The sequence below is a fragment of the Cyprinodon tularosa genome, unplaced genomic scaffold, assembly GCF_016077235.1.
Source record: "Cyprinodon tularosa strain WSP-4 unplaced genomic scaffold, ASM1607723v1 ctg90, whole genome shotgun sequence".
NCBI lineage: Eukaryota > Metazoa > Chordata > Actinopteri > Cyprinodontiformes > Cyprinodontidae > Cyprinodon > Cyprinodon tularosa.
Window position 1 is genome coordinate 360,219 of NW_024039674.1, and position 21,988 is coordinate 382,206.

Here is a 21,988-nt window from a genome sequence, read left to right on the forward strand (position 1 = left end):
GGAAATTGTCTTCCTATACAGCAATTCATTTGCAAAATAAACTGGAAGGAAATGATGATGGTGTTGGGTTGTGTTTCTGATGCTAATTAACTCTATTCAGACCAATAAAATGACAAAGCAATGTGTCAGCAAGTGTGGGTTTTGAAATGAAGGAGAAAAAAAAGTTTTTATGTGAATCACCTGTCTCACTGCCTCTTTCCTGCCTGCTCCCTCTGCTGCTGTCTTTGTCTCTCCCTCATTGCATTTTTCCCCAGACTGAGGCGTCTATGGACCCTCTGGCTCCACTGCCTTTATTACAGACTTGGAGTGCTCTGACAACTTTCTGAACTCTTTGGCTTGGAGGGGAGAGGGAGCGAAAGATGAGCACTTGATGAGAAGCGGCACCAGCAGCAACAGCAGGCTCATCTGTAGTTGACTATCAACAGGAGAAAATCCCCCTCCTCGGGCCATGACACGTAAACTCCTGAGCCTTCTGACCCCCCTGGCTCTGCTGCTCCTCGTAGGGTTTGGAGACCCCAGCTTTGTTGATGAGGATGAGGATTACTACTTGCAGGAGATGCTTACAAGGGAACGTTACAATCAGGTTAAGGTGAAGCCGAAGTCCTCGACAGCTGATACACAGGAAGAGCCGAAACAAAACCCTGCAAGGAAAATTCCTAAAGGAGAAGTAGGGAATGACAAGAAGACAGATAGAATCAGTGATTCTACAAAATCAGGTAAAGGCAAACAACTTCAAACAGTGTTAAATGGAAAGGTAAAATTTCCTTTAAACTTACTTCTATGAAACAGTGTTGCCACTAGATGACAGTGGATTACCATTTTTATTGCTGTTGTTGGGAAGCAATTCAAGTGTTAACATGTTGCATGAATTAAAAGAGACACGTGCTTCCAATAAGCCCTCAATAAAGACATAATGCAATTTTTTCCATCGGTAAATTCAAGGTGTATAAAATAATTGTAAAACCTTTTAATAAAAACATTATTTGTGTAAAGTTTTTCATATGGAGAAATATTTTGATTTATCTCATCAATACAAACCTTTATGATCCTTTCACTCCTAGTGTGCATATAGGAAAGAGGGGTGTTTCTGTTTGCAGGAAGATCAAAAGCTTTTCGTTGGCCAGAAGGTGCTGAGGCACATGTAATATCCGAATGGCAGAAATGTGCACCACAAAAGTCAGCATAAGAAGTGAAACACACAAACAGCTAGATGATTGGAGGACGGTGAGGGGTGTGATGGCTGCTGTTTGGGGGCAGATGGTGTTTAAACAGAGTCAGAATGACCTCATGTACAAGGCATGTGGCTTCACAAGTTTGAGCATGAAGACCGGCTGCAGGTGGGTCTGTGGGTGGGAGATGAAAAACATGCTGACCCCCCCAACCTCTCATCCTCATCTGTTGGATTAAACACTGTTTCCCTTGCCTCAACATTAATTAGCACAGCTGTGTTATGTGTTGTTTAGGTATAGTGTTGATGAGCTACTGTAATAACTGTCAGAAACATAAAATAACTTTAATGACAATAAATCAGCCGTTCTCATTGATAATCAACCTTGTTTGTTTAATTTATCGGTGGTTGGATACTTTGAATTTAAAACCAAGTCAGCCCAAAATGAAAAAAGAAAGCGTCATTAAATAGTCGACAGGACAAGACTGAGACGCATAAAGCAGATTCTTGGACAGCTTTGCACAAAAAAAACAAAAAAACAAAAAACAATCGTTACGAAGAAAATCTAATTTATGTTTATCAAACCCATTGAGGTGATTGGTCCTCACCGTATTGGGAAAAACACCTTGTTGGTTCAGTATTTTTCCCTGAGCCCTTTCTAAATTTAGCACAAGTAGATAAAGCTTCCAGAAGAATAGAAGACACTTATCAGCCAATCAGAGTTTAAACTTGAAAGAGCTTAGAGACTCAGTTATGGAGAAGTTGACAATATTAAATATTTTGTTTTCCAAAACAAATTATTTAGAATGGGGAAATCAAAAGTGTTAGTAAATGAAATCTCCAAGTGGACATGTAGAGAGGAAAAGTGGTTTCCCATGTGTTCATTCTTCCCCATTTCTTCTCTTGAAAAATAGAGGTACGAGATGGGGAACAGAGACTTTAATCCTTACTCATTCATCGTACAAAAAATATCTGGAACTCAGTCAGGTTGGATGAAGAATGTCTGTGACCATTAGTATTCATGTCTTGCTTTAGTTTTTCAATTAGATCGAGGTGTGGGCAGTGACTGGACAACTGCAATGCAATGATATTCTTGGATTTAAGTAATTGTACTGTAGCTCTGTCTGTATGTTTCAGATAATTTGCTCTGCCCCAATGTCTAAACCATCAGTATACAGTATTTTTTCCCAGATTACCTCATAAGGTATTTTAGCGCCCCTCATCTCCCCATCATATCAAGATAATACAAAGTGTTTTCAGAGGACAATCCAATGCTCACTACCAGATTTTTCTCTGTTAACACTCATCATCTATGTCTGTATGCTCCCATTTAATTCCAAAGCCCTTGTTACAGTACTTGCTATATATAAGTGTGATAACTTTTTATCCTAGCAGAAGAACTGTCCTAATTAGATAAACTGGTGCGACAGTGGCGTCGGATGAAGGAGTTTGCCCTGCAACCCGAGGGTTGTTGCTTCAACCCGGGCTCCGGCTTTCCGCGACGTGTCCTTTGGCAAGACACTTCACCTGCATTGCCTACTGATGGTGGTCAGAGGGAACGGTGGGGCCAGTGTACGGCAGCCTCTTTTCTGTCAGTAAACCCAAGAGCAGCTGTGGTTACAATTTAGTTTTCCATTATCAGTATGTTAGTGCGTGAATGACTGAATGTAGTGTAAAGGGCATTGGTCAAGTCAGAGGACTTGACCAAAGCGCTTTATAAGTACAGGCCTTTTACTATTTAGCAAACTGCTTGGGAAAACATTAGCCTTGACACTTTACAGGTAGGTCCTATCAGGGTTTAGTACAGACATTGAGACAAAAATTATCCTAAAAATCTGAATGAGGAGATGGTGTTTTCAGTGTGATGTTTAACGACTCCAATATCAAGATTTTCACTTTGTCAATTTTGATTCTCATCTAGTGGAGAACTTTCCATATCTGTTCTCTCTGCTTGGCTGAAAGTAAAATACAAATTTAGACTTTTGGTAACTCTCTATAAGTAATGACTTTATCTTGCACATGCTTTTTATTAAAGTTGCCAGAGGCCTCTTGGCTCCTTCTCTGATTAATGCTCTCCTTGGATAGGTTTGTAGTCGTGCTATCCTCTGTCGAATCTGTGGTGGTGGATTGAATAATGTTTTGTAAGATTTATTGTGTAATAATCCCTAACCTGTCTTCTGTTCCTTGGCCTTGGTGGTGTTGTTTGATCACTTATGTTCTCTGACAAACCTCTGATGTCTTCACGAAACAGCTGTATTTATGCTTTTATTAAATAACACAGCAGGATTCTCTCACCAGTTACGTGACTAGTGATGGTAAATGGTAGTAGACTTTGTTTAAATATATTAAGAGAAAAGGGGCAGAATATACTGTATATAAAGGTAACACTTTTTACTGAATTCTAACCCCTTATAAAATTATACAAGGTTATTAATTGTGATAAAACAGAAAAAATCTTACTGGGACAGAGAAACCTTTATGAGGCACTATATCAATATATTAATTAGCTATTGAAAGTTTTATTGTTTTTCCTGTTATTTTCTTTATAGTGAAAGCACTCAGCAGAAAGACAGTGAAAACCAAAAAGAGCCCTTTGAAAGAATCGAATAGCATCTCAGAAGGATTCCAAGAGTTCAACTCGATGACAGAGGGTGAGTGAAAAACCAGAGCTACTTTGTTGTTAAGGGAATTTCATAGCTCATAAAACTCCATCTTTACTCAAAAGAGAGAATCATCTCACAGGATTCATTAGGATGGCAAAATAGGACAGATATTATAAATATTTTGGAAAGGTGCAGTGTGCTGGGAAAAGAAAAAATCCCTTGGAGTAATATAAATCTGGTAATATATATATATATATATATATATATATATATATATATATATATATATATATATATATATATATATATATATATATATATATATATATATATATATATATATATATATATATATATATATAAATTATATTCTACAAAGTGGACTTCAGCCAGAGAGGCAGCAATGTCATAATTGGCTGTTAGGTGTAAAGTTTGGTTTAAATGGATTGCAATGAATTCACTGCACTTATACCACAACAGTTTTCTTATGGCTTAAGTAAAGTTGCTTTATTAAGAGTGCCAACAAATGAGAAATACTAACATTGACCTATAGCTTATACAGTAGAAATGCAATTACTATTAAGGAGATTGAACTTCATAAAAGAGGGCAGTAGAGGAGTGTTTTTATTGGTCAGTGATAAATCACTGTGTTTATTCATTATTTTCAAAGTTGGACCCTCTAATTCTAACCCAGACAGTATTCATTAGTGTAAAATTGGGGATGCATTTAAACATGGGTAGAGTCCTACTGTTAAATGTATGATTTACCAATGCTGTAAGTTATCTTGCAAATTCCATTTGCAAGTAGCTATGCTGCATTGCTTAAGCTTCCTTCAGTATAACTGAATAAAAAAGAAAATAAATGCAGTTTAATTGTTCCTGAAAGACAACTAGAGCTGTCCTTCTAGGATATGACTAAAGGGGTAACCAGCTGGTGGTGCCTGGTAACCACGAGGTGAATGAATTCAATGTGACTTATTTATTGACATATTTATATTTAAGCATACTGAAATAAAAAAAATGTCTGATGTAATAATTAAACTGCCCAATTATAACCTTTTTTCCTGGTCAAAATAGAAATGCATTACTACAGACAGTAGTAACGGTGCAACAGGTGGATGGACTTACAATACTCTGGTCTCTGCAGTGATGTGGACAGGTGAAATGGAATCTGTATTAGAGGTGATGCCTTTTCAGCAGGGAGTGTTTTTATGAATTCCAATGTGGAAGATAGCACAATTTTTAGCATTTCAAATAGTGTTGGTCTGAAAAAGTTTTCCGTTAAAATTTTGTAATGTAGATGTGTTATTAAAAACTAAAAAATGCATGTATTTTTAATGGAACATTAATCTAAATAAGTGATAATGGCACTGAACAGCAAGCTTTAAAGTTACCGAATACAATCCTGACTCCTACTGAGTCTAATTCTACAGGCTTGTTTAAATCGTCATTGCTTTTTTTCTGATAGAATTAAAACCACAACACACAGCAGCACACAGCAGCTGAAGCCATGTTACGGAGAAGTCTGATTTTTGCTGGAATAAAAAGATTGCTTTCTGCCATCAAGCCAATTTGAACGCAATGTCTTTTCATTGCAATCCCACCTGCCTGAAGCAGATGAGAAAAAACAGGTTGCCTGGTCGAACTTTGTTTACCGCCCATGGAACAGTCCTGGCCCGACTGCTGTTTGCCAAGTTGTAGATATAAAGCTGCCAAACCGCTCCTCACTGGTTTCACTGTTTTGAAGCAGCGTAGCTGCCGCTGTGAGGAGACTTCCTCTTAAACAGCTGTTGCTGTAAGCAATCCATCAAATTAAACCCTGCAGACATTCCCCTGTTGTTTTGCATCAGGCTGAACCCGGTTGGATCGGGTGGACCGGGTTTCTGAGCCGTACCGGACTGAACAGCGTTGCTTCCTTTCCACCCAAATAGCACACAATAAACTCCCTTTCTCCTATTCTATCTAATGTTTTTTGTTTTGCATTTGCTGTGTTATATGTTTATCTAAATGAAGCTTTATGGTTGACTGACTTCAGTTCCAACCTCAAGATGCCAGTCCTCTCACCTGGGACCAAGCTACCAGACCTCTGGACCATACCCTAGCCACAAAACCTCTGGCCTGACCCCAAGCCTCGTCTAAGTCTCAAGCCAACCTTCACTCTGTTCAGTCATCGTCTGTCATCTTAAGCCTGCTATAAATCTGTTCTGCTTGTCAACAACTTGTTCTGTTCTGTTTGGCAACAACAGATTATGTTATGCTTATCTCCTGCAGGATCAAGCTTGCTACCTGTATGCCTGCCTGCATTAAGGAACAAAATATTTTTGATAAACCTTTATTTGCACACTTTGTTTCTGGTTGAACCCTTAATTCTCAGAGGGTCTTTTGTAACACTTAAGTGACAGCCAGCAGAGGAAGAGCTTTAATCAAAGTGGCAGCAGAGGCCAGTACAAACTGCTGAAAGGCTAACCTGATTTAGCATTTGACAGTTGGCCTTTATACAGGTCTAGCAATAATAAAGTAATTATTTAAAGAAATCTATTGTCATTCCTGGTTTCAATAATAGTCAAAGTCATTTAGGAAAACAACAAACATTTAGATGAAATTGAAAATTAGACCACAACAAAAAAAGTTTTGTATGTTTGAAGCATGGTGATAGCTGTGTCTTGTCATTGACAACCAGTTGTGAGGTGCAAATAAAGGTTTTAACATTAGACAAGGTGCTAATGGTGAAGATTAAAACTGGTTTGCCTAGAGGGGTTCAGTTTACCTATTTGTTATGTTTTTAGACTGTAGAGGGAAGGCAGAGTACCAAGAGAGAACCTATATACACAAGAAGAACATGCAAACACCATGCAAAAGGCAGGATCGTCTAATTGGAAGACAACAGTGAAACCAACTGTGCCACAGTGCAGCCCCCATTCCTTCAAATATAAAATATACAGTCCTTTATCTAGAGGATGTTTAAAGCTTCCACTTAATAAACAGCACATTATAAATATTGAAGATGTGCAAGGTTTAAATGTAAGTCTGCAGATGTGGAGCAAATAATTTTTTCTGCTTTGGATAACCTGGATAACCTAAGTGGATTGGTATGCCAAGACCCTTACAGGAAGATATAAATGTCATTTTATCAAAATAAAAATATTTTATTACACATTATTCTTGAAGCCAGATGCTTTATTTCAGTGTGGGTCTCCACAATTGTACACAGATGTTAATGATTTTATGGCTTTCCAACATGGCAGAAACTTAACTGCTTTGTATAAATGTGGAGCTATACTTGTTTTTTTGGCCTTCCCTGAGGGTTAAGGCTTTGACAAATATGTTTATGGGCAGTCCTGAATGATTGGCAGAAAAATGTTCTAAGGCCCTACAAGACAGAGCAGTGATTTATAACTTTTATACTTTGATATTAAACCAGGAACTTTTCTGCTTCATTTGTTGTCTCTTGCTCTTGTGTCTGCTGCTTGTCTCGCACAGCTATTTACTTTTTTCTTCACTACATTATTTGAATAGAATATTCCACACATTCATCCCTTAAATCTCCTAGTCCTCCTTACTTTTCACCACGTGGAGTTCATTTATGAAGGCAGCTCTGGCCGTGTGACAGCGACATGTGCGGCATGTGCTGCGTGTACAAACAGACCAGCGTTCAATCCCAAATTCTTCCTCTGATGTTCCATTGCTGTGCTGCAGCTTGAGCTAACCCAAAGGAGATTCCGACCCACAGAGATTTCACACGTCAGCTTTGATTTGCCCGTTTGGCCCTTATTGGTTAACATCCACTGTAGTGTAAAGAGATGAGAGGTTCCTACACAAAGAGGTGCATTTAGTCAGTACCATCTCAGTTTCTGCAGTCACTTAAATTCTGGCAATTGCTCAAACAAACTGCAACTGCCTCCGGCATGAGAGGAAAACATTTTTAGGCATGAGCAGTTTTTTTTCCTCCAGAAGTTATGTTTTGTGGAAGCCTCTCCAAATGAACGACTTGCCAACCAAATATATTCAACACCTTATATAGATGACTCCAACTAACCTTCACCAAGATACCTTTAAAGATGGCTATATACAAAAGAGTGCTTAATGTATATTTGTTTTATAGCCCAGTAACTAATAATCCTAGTTTGCATTCTCCTTGACATTCTGGTGTACCCCAAAGCATTCCTTAGGGCGAAGGAAAGTACATTGCCTTACAAAATGATTTATATTCCAAGATATTTTTAAAATTTTGCCACTGTGCAAACCCTAACTGTATTTCTAGGGGTGGAAGATGTAACAGAGGACAAACACACATTGTGTCAAACAATCCTTGCTGGGATTTCCATTTACTTCCATTAATTTCCCACACGTCTCTGGACTAACCTAGACCCTTACCCTCACCTAACCATTACCAAAACATACCTAACCCCAAATCTAACCTTAGTCCTTAACCTAACCCCCACCTCAAGAAAATAACATTTCCTCATGGGGACCGGTCATTAGTTTCCACAAATAATCATAAGTCCCCAAAATGTTGCATATTTCTAGGAAATCGTCCCCATAAGGTAACAAAATAACCCCAACAACAACACCAAAACACCCACACACACACATGCTCACACAAAATTTGTCTCACTACCTTTATTGGCTCTTTCCATTGACTTCCTTTTATACAGCCCTAACCCTAACATTACAGGTTCATACTGAACCCTAACCGTACCCTAAACTCAATTCACACCAAAGCAACAGCAATCCCCCTGTGGGTCCAGGCATCCGGCCCCAGAGGGAGCAGTCGGTCCACACAATGTGATATTTTTCCTGAAAATTAGCCACGCTCGCTCGCTCGCTCGCTCGCTCGCTCGCTCGCTCACTCACTCACTCACTCACTCACTCACTCACTCACTGTCCAGCTGATATAATAAAAGCTGGACTTCACAACAGAGCTCATTTGCCGATCCAATTTAAAAGCACTGTCCCTGTTAAAATCCAAGTTTGAGATGACAGGCTTTAAAAACCTGTGAAAAAGCTCAGGTCACCAGTGAGGTCTTCACAAAGTTTACTGGGACCAAACACCAGCACTTGAGTTTTTTTCCCTTGTTAAGCCTACAAAGTTAAGAGCCAAACCAGGCTTTAATGTCATTAAGGCATGCCAGTAGTGGTGCAAGAGAAAAGTTTTTTTTTCCTCTTTAATAGGCATATATATGTGACTGTTATCAGCATAAAATTAATTAGAGATGCTGTGCCTTCTCAGGATGGATCCCATTTGAAGCATCCAATGCAGATCATTGGCGCCTCCTCATCTAGTGAAAACTATTGTAATTGGCAGAGTCATATAACGCAAACACTCATTGGTTAGCAAAAGGAAATCATCAGAAGCAAGCAAGTGTTCTTCAAACTGCAAACGCGAATTGTCTATACCATGGTACAATGTCGGATTCAGAAAAAGATGCCGAAATGTCTGAAAGGTCGGACGCAGGCGAGAGCGTATCGGGAGATGGAGACCAACAAGACCTCCCTCATCCTTGGCCCTATCTCAAAGAATCTTTTGAAATAATCAAAAAATGTTGCTTTCAATTCACTTAGGGCATCTGGCTGTTTTTTTTTCAAAGGTTACTTTATACTTTTATACTTTGAGTAGTTTTTGGAGCACATACTTGTTCACTTTCACTTGAGTGAAGTGGTCAAGTTGATACTTCAACTTTTACCAGAGTTTTTTTAAACTGTAGTATCTATACTTCTACTTAAGTAACAAATTTATGTACTTTTGACACCACTGCATGTACGTAGGGAACATGACATATGTGTAGCACTGCATGTTTTTAAGGGAACAGTTTTTTTTTATTCAGGACAATTGAACAACTTAAAATGTACGGTAATTATATGAAATCCTCTTATCCCTCTGTCTTAAAAAAACTATTCTGGAGGTCCATTTCCCCCTATTTAATTAGACTTTTTGACGAACGTATAATAATACAATAATCATGGATTTTCTGCGGTTTACTCTTGTAATATAAATTATATAAATGTTATATATAGATGTATGTTGATTATGGGGCTCCCTGAAAAAACATTTCATAAACATTCTGTTCTACAGTATCATTGTTGTGTATAAATGTCTGCTTGTTGGTACGTTTTTAATCCTTTAATTCAAAATTTTTTTTCCCCCTATGGCTATGTTGAGTATTGCCTGTATTTGTCTTATTCAGAGTAACAGTTGCTTTGTTTTGCTATAAAATGATGATAGTAATTTCAATTCTTAATCCTTTGCTCAGGTTGTGGCTTGATGGGCTTAGATTGATATGCATTCCTTAAAAATGAGGATAGACTATGCAAAGTAGTTTTTTGGCATACAAAAAGGAACTCCAATGAGTATATAAACAATTTTCTTGCCTCAAAGCTTTCAGTATCTTAATTAGCATCAGAGGGAAGCGGCCTGATGACAGAGTGCTGGGTGCAGCTGCTTTCTGCTCACATCTTTAGCTCCCAGTGCAAACTTCTAAAACACTTATTATTGTTGAAATAACATGTCATGGTTCCTGGTGACAGGGGCTATTTTATATTCTTTAGACAGATTTCGAGCGTCTAGGATTAATACATATCATTACACGAAACATTAACATTACTGGGCATTTTGTCTTTTCTCTATGCCTAGAATGCCCCCCCATGGGACTGGAGACTCTGAAGATTGATGATTTCCAGCTTCATGCTTCCTCTACGAAACGCTATGGTCTCGGTGCACACAGAGGTCGTCTTAACATTCAGGCAAGATGAGAATGTAAAGTGTCGCAAGAGGTGTCAAGTAAAATACTCACTGTACTCAAGCAGCTTTTTCAATACCTGCACTTTAAGTATTTATTTTTCTGATGACATTTTACTCACTGCCTGAATACAAATATCTGTGCTCTCTATTCTTACTAACATAAAAAAATTAAACTGGTGCAAAGTTTAAATAAGTAAAAAGAAATCTAAAAATAGATAACTAAAAGAAACACCAAGGAGGAGTTAGACTAAGAAGAAATTCAAAATTAGATAAATCTTTACAAACACAGAATAACATGAAAACTTAAACCAAACAGTATGGAACAGCAGATCATGACAATATCCTCTGTATCAAAACAGATTTTCACTGTTGATTATGTTTTAAGCTCTATTTTCAACTCTAGTCCTGTGAATTTCAAAGTTCTAATAGTATTCAACTGATTATGCCGGACTTGTACTTCGTTATATCATCCAGTCTGAAATTTCTATTCAAAGCACAACTAGACCAGGTCAATTTTATAATGATCTGTTTAACAACAAAGTGAGAGAAAAGAGTAATTAACCCTTTTACACTGCATAGAAATGCTCTTAAATGAATAAAGCTTTTAAAACTTATTTAAGGCAAAAAATGTATTTTGCTGTTGTACTGAGCCTTTACTTTAAAGCAGTATCTGTACTTATATTTAAGAGAAGAATAGAAGTACTTTTGATACCTCTGAGTGTTACTATAATATGTTAAACTAAATGGATTTATTGGGGCTTGAATAAAAGCCACTAAGATGTATCACCTTTTTATTATAACATTAAAGCTGCAGTCTGTAACATTGAGAAGAGAGCAGACTTCTACTGAAAATTTGAAGAAAAACAGGTTTCACGCCACTCCCCCACCCTCTCTGCTTCACTCATGCCCCACTTCCAAGCTCCACCCCTCTCACAGCATCTGCGCGGCTACCGCATGCGACCAGAAGGGGGGGGGGGGGGGGGGGGGGGGGGGGGCGGGATTCAGCGTGTGTGAGCTGTGATTGACACTCCATCAGACGCTCCTCTGGCTGTGATTGGTTGTTTTGACTCGTCCCGAATTATTCTTTCCAGATTGAAATACAGGCAGTAGGTGGTACCAATTGAAGCAGTTTTTTTCACAGGTTACATATCACATGTACTGCTGTCTGGGCATAGGGACAGTTTTAGCCAATATGACAAAAAAGTGATTTAATTAAAATTTACAGACTACAGCTTTAATGTCAGGATTCTTTCTAAGGCTCGGACCCACATGCAATGAAGCCAAACAGAGAGACACAATATAAAAGTTCAGCGGGTTTTATTGAAGTGTATATTGAGTTCGGTGTAGAGTTCCTCCGAACTCTGCTCAGCCGGACACTGGAAGACGAAGGGAAGACAGACTTTTAGGTTCAGGCTCAGGGGGAAATTGGAGTTTTCAATCTTGAAGGAGAGGATTTGTTGCCACTCACATTTCCAGAGAAGAGACACTTAGACTTCAGTCTGTGTGTTGGTCTTCCAGAGAATATTTGATTCGGTGGAGGGCGGAATAGGGTTTTCCCAGGACTCGGACGGAGTGGAATGATGTAGCCGCTGGTTGCAACTTAGTTTTCCTGTGGTACTTGAACAAGCAATCGCTTGCAGATGCGTGAGGAGGCGAACCGGAGCCAGGCGCCTCCTGGTGGTGGAAGGGAGAAACACAAAAGACAAGACAAACAGACAAACACAAAAACTGGGATCCTGAAAATTAATACTTTTTAAAGTATTTTTTTCCTCCCAAAAGTAGCAAAAAGTATTATAGTATGGTTGAGGAAAGATGTAATCTTTATGCATCAGGTGAACATGTTTAAACATATTGGAAAGCCATCTTATTTCATTTCAATAAATTGTTAAAGGCAATAAAAAAAAAAAAATTCATGTAAAACTTTTTGTCAGGATTTGGTTGTGGGTTGAGGACCCAAATGCAGGACCAGGAAGGCAGAGGTGAGTTTCTTGATGATTTAATTAACTATTAACAGACAACAGAGGCAGGAACGTGAAAAAAATTCAAACAAACCAGAAACCATGGAGACATCAGGGGAACAAAAAATCTCGACGAGGAAGACTCAGTGAGACAGAGTTGGAAGAAGTTAGACGAGGAACCAGCACTGAGGAACTGCACAAAGACTGTATTTAAGGGAGACAGAACAAGGAGAGGACTAACGAGCAGATTGGGAGCAGGTGTGAACAGAGCAGACAGGAAAGGAGCTAGGGAAAAAGGAGAACGAGAGGGCAGCAGAGGGCAACAAATAAAAACCTGAAAACTGAAAAATAACCAGAGAGCAAAACAATATAAGAATTAAACCACAAAAACTAGAAAACATGGAGCAAAGTAAAACTTAATACTGAAAAGGAAACATAACAGAACCAAGACGGTGACACTTTTTAAGTATGTATAGCTTTGTAGCTCTTGATTGTTAAATTTCGATTTATCTATAAAAATGATAAGAAAAAAGGCAAACAAACAAAAGCTAGTGCTTATTTTCAATACTGCTTTGGACCATGCAATATTTAAATGTAATATAAATTATTTGCGGGTAATCCAGCTTCCTACCACTGCCCTGTGATGGCGCCCAAGGCCTTTCAAACATTCCTGGATATAGGCACCAGTCTCCGGTGACCCTGACGAAAAACAAGTAGAAGAAGGATGGAATCCCAAAGATTAGAAAAAAGGAAAAAACACAATTTGGGCCACAAAAAGAAGATTAAATTTAGAACAGATTTTGAATATTTTGGGAGCCTTATCCTTGAACTGCACTAAAGGCTACCAAAGAAAATTGGATTGTTGTATTTAGAGACATAGGACACATCCAGAGGCCTACCAGGATGTTCTTAAAAGGAAGTTATCTTTTGCATGCTTCAAAAGCTGCTCGAAATCCAGCTGCACAAGTAATAAAACACAAAAACACCTGTTCTTCATTTAGCAAAACAATGGACTTGTCTGTTGGATGAGAATGTTTGTGTGTTAAAGTGAACTGTTTGGAGGAGCACAAAGATTGTGTCATGCGAAACACATAGTGAGCAGATGTTGAAAGGATTAGTTTGAGAGTTGGTCATTTTCCAGTGTGTGTGTGTGTGTGTGTTCTCTTTATATGGCCCGATAGTTTATTTGGCTTACAGATATCAACAGGTTTGTGATAGATATCTTTAGGATAGTACAAAAAAAACAACATTTCGGATACTGTTAGAAGGATTTTATTCATAGGGAAGCTGTGGTATGACAGGTAATCTACAGCCAGCCAAATGAAAGAGTGTATTTCCTCCCTAAACTGTAATTGCTAAAATCAGTATAAAACAGGCAAGAAAAAAATGTGAGTCTGGTAAAATAGGCATTAATAGTGCGGATAATAAAGTAAATTTGGGAATGATGATTGCAGCATCATGAGAATGGGAAGTTAGCTGAATTTGAAAAGAAACACAGAATTGGATTTGGAAAGCAAGACTGTACCCCTGGTAATCTCTAAATGAACTCAGGTTTCTGGTGAGACCTCAAGATGGCTGCCAACCAGACCTTAAAAGATTTTGTCAAAAAAGCAGGAAACCTCCAAAGCAGAAGTTTTAAGCCTGCCAAATATCCATTAGATCTACATTAAAGTTCTGACTGGTGAAACAAAAGATTTCATTATATATCCAGAAAACCTGATTCTGCTTTGTAAGTGTTTCAAATTGATTTAAAGTAAAGTGGAGATAAAATAAAAACTACAAACAGAATAGAATCTGGGAAACTCAAAAACAATAGATATTTCTCTTAAGCAACATGTCATGATTTTATTAAAGTCTGACCCCAAGATGCAGAAGACCAAACAGAGACCAGGGAAAAGTTTTAACAGGTTTATTTGGTAATGATGTGGTGAATCCAGTGCTGCTCTGAGCACTAGGGAATGAGTCCAGTGTTGCTGTGAACACTGCTCAACAGGGACTGAAAGGTGAGGGGAAGACACTGCGGTTAGTTCAGGCTCAGTGGGCAATTTGAATCATAGAATTGGAGGAAAAGGTTGCAGACACACTTCTCCAGGGAAAGGTGTCCTTTATGGAATCCAGACTGAGAGGATTGTACCAGAGAGTGTCTTGCTTGGAGATGGGTGGACTGGGTAACTCAGACTGCAGTTGTTCCTTGGTGAATGGAGAACTTATTGCCACTCAGATTTCCTGCAGTACTGGAATGGGCTGTAGTGCTGAAGAAACCTTTGCTTGGTGTGAAGCTCAAACAACCTCTTGGGGAAAGTGGATCCAAACTTCCTGTTTGGAGTGAATGGAGAAGCTGACTGCCACCCTGATTTCCTGCGGCACTTGAACGGGCTGTGGTGCTGAAGAAACCTTTGCTTGGTGTGAAGCTTTCCCCTCTTGGGGAAAGTGGATCCAAACTTCCTGTTTGGAGTGAATGGAGAAGATGACTGCCACTCTGATTTCCTGCGGTACTTGAACGGGCTGTGGTGCTGAAGAAACCTTTGCTTGGTGTGAAGCTTTCCCCTCTTGGGGAAAGTGGATCCAAACTTCCTGTTTGGAACCCCAGCTCAGTTAGAAGCTAAGTTGAACCTTCCAGAGACAGAAGGACCAAACAAATCCAGTTTGCAGGATGACTACCTGCCGAGAGGCAAAGACAAAAACAAAGTTAAGACTCCGTTTGACAAAAACTCAGTTTGACTCAGAAAAAACTCAGCTTGGCTAGAGAATCCAAAACTGGAAAACCAAAACTCAGGTTAGACTCTGCTAAACTAAGCATGGCTAGAGTACCCTGTATTGGCAAACACTCTGGCCTCGAGGCAGTGGCAGTCAGCAGCTTAAGAACACTCCTCAGGTAATGAAGCAGTGAGCTACAGGTGTGCAGGGAGAACCAATGAGGACAAGGCACCACCTGGTGGAGGAGGAAAGGAAACACAAAAACAGACCACACAAACTGGATTCCTGACACAACATTTGTTGTGTTTTAGACAATCATTGGTTAAAAAAACTCATATCACTGCAACTCTTCCTTAATTCATCTTACACCATACATATATGGTATGTGTTTGCACATTAAAACACTAATTGACAGTAACGAAGTACAAATACTTCGTTACTGTACCAAAGTAGATTTTTCTGATATTTTTACTTTACTTTACTACTTATTTTTATGGCGACTTTTTACTTCTACTCCTTAAATTTTTACACAAATATCTGTACTTTCTACTCCTTACATTTAAAAAATTGGCTCGTTACTTTGGTTTCAATCATTTCAATGGAGTTATCGTTATTATTTTTCACGTCATCAATACCAAATTCAATCTAATTGGATGGGAATCTACGTTGCAGTTGACGCACCACTACAAGAGGAATCGACAGATTCGGCGGTATTCATTGGCGGCAAATCATTGCAGCTTGGTGGCGGCGGCGTTAGCATAGTAGCATGGACGACGAGATGATTGAAAATGAACACAACGGAGATCTAGTCCTATTGGCAGACATCCATTTAAAATGTAGGCAACGGCATGAAAAAAGTGGTTTCTACTTTTACTTTTATACTTTAAGTAAATTTACAAGCCTGTACTTTGTTACTTTTACTTGAGTAAAGAAGTTTAATCAGTACTTCCACTTTTACCAGAGTATTTTTTAACACAAGTATCTGTACTTTTACTCAAGTACGGAAAGTGAGTACTTTTGCCATCTCTGGTTTTCCACAACATGCAGGCTGGCCTTTATGAAGATGATCTGTACGATGGGGCCTGGTGTGCAGGGAGAGATGACCCCCTTCAGTGGTTGGAGTTGGATGCCAGGAGGCTGACAAAGTTCACAGGGGTCATCACCCAAGGCAGGAGCTCTCTCTGGTCGTGAGTAGGAAGCCTGCAAACATGCAGAGATTATGACATTGTTTTACACTCAGAATATTAACTTTTTTGTCCATGTCAATGCTAAATCATGATAGTTACTGAAGCTGAGGAAAATGGCGCCTTTATTTACCATATTCTACTACTTGTGGCCTACTATCAACAATGGTTAATTCCTGCCATTCCTATAAAAACAGATTTTTATAGTCCCAGAGAAGAAACTATCTTCATTAACAGATTTATACATACACATCCACGGTCATGCTGTCAGTTCTCTAGATATGGATTTGCACCTGAGCCAAACTCTTTCCAACTTTACCCTGATAAGCTTTTTAGACAATTATTTATAACCTAACTTTAAAACTTTTTTTTTTTTTTTTATATCTCAGATTGATGCTTTGTATAAATGGTTCAAATTAAACATAGGTGAATTATATATTTGATTTTGTTAAAAGGTACCAAAGAAAACTATCTAAAGAATATACACAGGTCACATTTTTGGTTTTTATCTAAACGACAAATAAATGTTTGGAAACGCTTTAGTTGGAGGGATGTCCATAAGACTGACATTGAGTGGCTAAGGTTATCCACTGCAATTTCGATAGTTATGCTGCCATAGCCTTAGACTGCGGGAGGACATAGAGATCCCTTTTTCATCATTCTGCTTCATTCTATCTCTGTTCACCCTCTCTGCAGAATTTTTTATTTCAAATTCTAATGCTATGCTCTCTCTATGCTCGCTCTGTTCCTGTCATCAACACCTTTGTTTATAGATATTTGAGCTTGGCCTTTTTTTCAAGTCTAGTCCTGTTTCTCTGACTGTGACTGGCTAGACGTGCGCTCTCTGCTTCTTTCTGTATGTCTGCTTCTGTCTCCTTGAACTCCAGCCAGCCTCGACAGATGGCTGACTGGTGTTCAAGGGTCAATAAAAGACACTGAGCCTGGTTCTGATGGAGGTTTCTCCCTATTTAAAGGGAGTTTTTCCACTCCACTGTCGCTACAACCATGCTTATTGTGAGGAATTGCCTTCGAGTCAGAAAACCAGTTAATTCCTAGAAACTTTCAGTCAATTTAACTGTAAAATGCCTTGAGATGATATGTGTTTTTAATTGACGCTTTATAGATATACTGAATTTAATTGCATAGTCATAAACATGACATAAGTGACACTAAATGCAAATTTAACATAATTAAAAATTCCTTTCTTTGACGATTCAAATTAACCGAACTGAAAATTACTTGCATTAATAGCAAAGAAAGACAGTCTTATACGCACCTCAATATACAAAGTGTTACCTAATATTCTCCTTCCATTTTACATCATATACTGCTTGGTATATATTTTTTTTAAATTCAGTTCAAATAAAACACATTAAAGTCTATAATGTAACAAAAGGTGGACACATCCAAAGGAAAACAAATTTTTTGTCATCAAATAGGCTAAACTGCAAACTGCTGATTATTGTTATCTATAGCATAATCTCTCAATAATTCAGAAACGTGAACTGGGAGTGGAAAAAAGATGGCAATAATTGCTGCAGAACGGTAAATGACTCCATATCTTGTATGAAACCTTGTGGAAATTTTGCAAAAGGAAAAAAGGCAAAGGGACTAAATCCTACCCACATGGGTCTGAACCTTTGTCCATGTGTCCCCTTTTTCACCAATCATTTCTGATCCTCTACTCTAGGATTAAGGACTTATGGTTATGATTGATTGGGTGCAGACTCTCTCCTTTCAAAAGGTCACTACATGATTAAATTAACACTGGAGAAAAGAGATTATATTGGATGCAAAGTCTTACAATGAGAACAAAAAAAACTTGAGAATGAGAATTATAACCTATTTTACTTTAGACTCATTGAGCATTATAGAATGGAAACCTAGGAAAGGTCAATTTCCCCCACCTTTGTTACAGTGGTCTGTTAGCATAAATGTTTTCTTTTGTTTGTTACGCTAAAGCTGAAGTCCAAAACTTTCCGCTGGTGCCAGAGACGGCATCTGGTGCACAACACAGAACACTGCAGGGCTGATGTGAAACATGCTCTTCTACAGTGACATCTGGTGGTTTTCTGAAGTGTGTCCTAAAATCATTAATATAAAAAATACCAATTTCAAATTTGCCTTAATAGGGCTGGTCATGTATTGTAAGTTTTACAGTCACCAAAAGGAATTTTCTGAATTTTTGACATTTCACTGCTTCTCACTCAGTTTTTGTGAAACCTGAGGATGACAGCAGGTGCTGCAGTATAAATAAAGTATAATAAAAGAGTTTGTTTGCTATCTGGAAAAATAAAAACCTTAGAATATTAACAATTCATATACAAATGAAGATGTATTTTAATGAGTTTATGAATGGTTAATGTATATACTGTATATATATACATTCTATTCAATTTAAACAGTGAAAAATCCTACATATGTTCCATATCGGCTTTGAAACATAAAGTAGTTAGCATCTATTTCTATTTATCATGAGGATTATAACATACTGCTAAGAAAAACCAATGACTCAGTTTCTAAGAAATTTGGAATTTTGCATAAGACCATTAAAAAAGGATTTCTAATACAGAAACGTCAGCCTATTGACAGCATGGCAGCCTTGTTAAACAAGGAACTGTCGCAGAGCAGTACTGTTATGGTTTTCGCATACCAGATGGAACCAGGATTACATTCAAAATGTAATTGTGGGCGTGCAGGTGGTCCTTTGCCACATGTTTCTTCCCCTTTGTCAGTCTACTGTTGGAAAAAACAAGCCACTAGTGCTGTAAAAACTCAAAAAAAGTGTAATTGTGATCCTGAAGGTATGATTAATTGATCTAATCTGTGCCTATAAAACCATGATGTTTCCCTTCACAAATCACTTATTATCCTTGAAAAAAGAATTTAATGATGAAATTATGCCAAATAATTTGAGCTGTGAATTATTCCACTTGCATGTTCAAGGTTTCTCAAAGTGAGTGATAATTATAACCTATATGTGTATAAATGTATGGAGAGAATGTTAGAATAGAAAGCTCACAAAATTACTTTAATATGCATGAGTAAAATACTCCATATTAAATTAATTCAACAATAATTACAAATAATATTTTGTCAACTCCAGTTTTGTCAATTAATACATAATTTTTTCTGATCAAGTTATTCATGCAGGCCATAAGTCTTTACTAATGTCATAGCTCAACATGTTTGTATTTTTTTCTTTAAAGAAAACTTGAGTATGTTGTAAAAAAAAAAAAAAAGATCAGAATTAAGACTTAATCAAACTTTTTTTTTTTTTACCATCTCATGAAATGTACAGTAGTTGGTAGGTGAAAAAAACATTTGCTGAAATTTTTCTCGGTGCAAAACTGAAGATTTTTATTTCACTAAAACATTTAAATTCAGTCATGGTATGGTTTACCAACCTACCTCCTTATCTCTTTAGGGACACGGATGTAAAAAAAAATCATACAGTTAGTAAACTGCACTTTATCTGATTTAAGGTTCATACATTATATGATTAACTGTATCCATAACTATTTCAATATTTAACAAGACAATGTGTAATACATTAATTTAATGTAAAAATAATATTTAGTTAATTAATATAATTATATAGTATTAATTAGTGTCAATTTATCATAAAATAATCTTAATCATCTGTTTCCAAATCAGTCATTTGGACTGGTTTGCAGGTAGGATGTTCAGGTTAACCTGACATTTTAAAAACAATTTGGGTAGATTTTAACTTATATTTTGATGGAATGCAGCACAGTAAATAAGGAAATTTGTTCTTTACATAAAAGTTAACGTTTAAAAACAAGTCTTTATATAAAAATTGTTTTATCACTACCAAAGACAAGCAAATTGTATTTTAAGCCTTCACACAAATCAGAGAGAACAGCTTTGTTGAAGCTAGTGTCCTCTACCAACTCGTCTGCCTTTGCACTGCAATAATGACTTCATGCCTCTGAGCTCTTTAATTGGAAAGGGAGCTGGAAACCACTGCAAAGTTTGAGACTGAAGGAGGATTATTTATTAAACTATACTTGGGATTTTCCTTATAGAGGATGTGCAATCTAAAAGTCCAGAAGACACCATAGCCGTAGAGTGAATTTTTCAGCAATTAGCTCTGTAGGGCATGTAGCTGTCTGCAGTGGCGGCTCAGGGGTTTTCTGTCTGTAAGAAAGCTTTAATTAACAAAGTGGGAATTCCTACTGGACAAGCTAGGTGAGAATTTGCTTATCCAGAAACATGGGAGTGACTGCCAACCTACACAATGTACACTCTGGCAAAAGCACTCACTGTAAGGATTGGATTCCTATGGGTATACAGATGCCTTTAGAACTTATCAGTTATTTTGATGAGTTATAATCTAGTTGTGTGTAGTTTTAGCTCAGTATAAATCTAGCTGGGAATTCCTCAGATGTTTAAATAACACTAAACATACAGTTGCTTTCATGAAGATACTGTCCAGCACACAGGTCAGGGGTAAATTTAATAGCAAGGCACTAAATTGCCACTTATCAGAGGATGTAGCACAAATACAACCACTAATATTTAGATTAGGTAATCTGAGAGTATATTAACCAAATAATGGTCCCGTTATACTTAATACTTTGTAAGTCAAGTCAAAAAGTCAAAGTCAAAAAGCCTTTATTGTCATTATATTCTGCAACGGATACAATGAGATTTGGGACTTCCATATCAGCTACCGTGAAAAAAAAAAAAAAAAATGAAAAAAAAAAAAATATATATATATATATATATATAAATATATTAAAAGGAAAAGGAAATGTAAACAGTTAAAAAATATTTAAATATATTAAAAGGAAAAGGAAATGTAAACAGTGAAAAGGAAATGTAAACAGTACTGGCACAGATTGTGTGTGTGTGTGTGTGTGTGTAGGGGGGGGGGGGGGGGGGGGGGGGGGGGGTGATAGTGCAAAACAGGTGTAAAGTGACCGACAGTGCAGATCGGAGTTGAGGGGGGCAATGGCTTGGGGGAAGAAACTGTTCTTGAGTCTGTTTGTCCTGATCCTCATTTGCCTGTAGCGCCTTCCAGAGGGCAACAGGTCAAACAGGGTGGAGCCAGGATGGGAGCTGTCCTTGGAGATGGCTCTGGCTCTGCTGAGGCACCGGGTGGAGTAAATGTCTGTCAGGGAGGGGAGAGGGCGACCGATAAAGTTAACATCTACAGGATTATAAAGAAGGACACTATTAGTATTGTACATTCAGCTATTTTGAAACAAATGCAAATATCGGTGCCTTTTTAAACATTTAGTTTAGTTTGATTTAAGTTCAGATGAAATTAAAACCTATTTTCTAGTCTTTGGGTGATCATTAATCATTTCTTTTTTACATTAGAAGAAAAGTCCACATCACATGCTCGCGGAGAGAGCAGTTGCTATGTTTTCTTCACTCTGTAACTGTGTCCACTCTAAAGAGTGTCTTTGCTTGCACAGCCTAACAACCTCACTTTTCTGGGTTAACAAATCAGAAAACCATCAAAGGTGTGAGTCTCACTGGTTAAAGGCCAGACTCTGCAGTAAGTCCCTTATTAATTTGCCATTTATTATTCCTACCCATTATAAAAACAGTAGCATTAACTCCTGGATATTTAAATAAAGACATTTGGAGGTTATTTTTTGTGGATT

At 37.7% G+C, this 21,988-nt stretch overlaps 1 protein-coding gene across 1 annotated transcript in view; it reads left to right on the forward strand.

Moving 5' to 3' along the window:
- The first annotated feature begins 213 nt into the window (after positions 1 to 213).
- Positions 214 to 21,988, forward strand: part of cpxm2 (carboxypeptidase X (M14 family), member 2) — a 35,966-nt gene continuing 14,191 nt past the window's right edge. The window contains exons 1-4 of the mRNA XM_038274056.1: positions 214 to 716; positions 3,718 to 3,819; positions 10,403 to 10,512; positions 16,213 to 16,352. Coding sequence (XP_038129984.1) covers positions 449 to 716; positions 3,718 to 3,819; positions 10,403 to 10,512; positions 16,213 to 16,352 — 620 coding nt within the window. The 5' untranslated portion in view covers positions 214 to 448. The remainder of the gene's footprint in view (positions 717 to 3,717; positions 3,820 to 10,402; positions 10,513 to 16,212; positions 16,353 to 21,988) is intronic.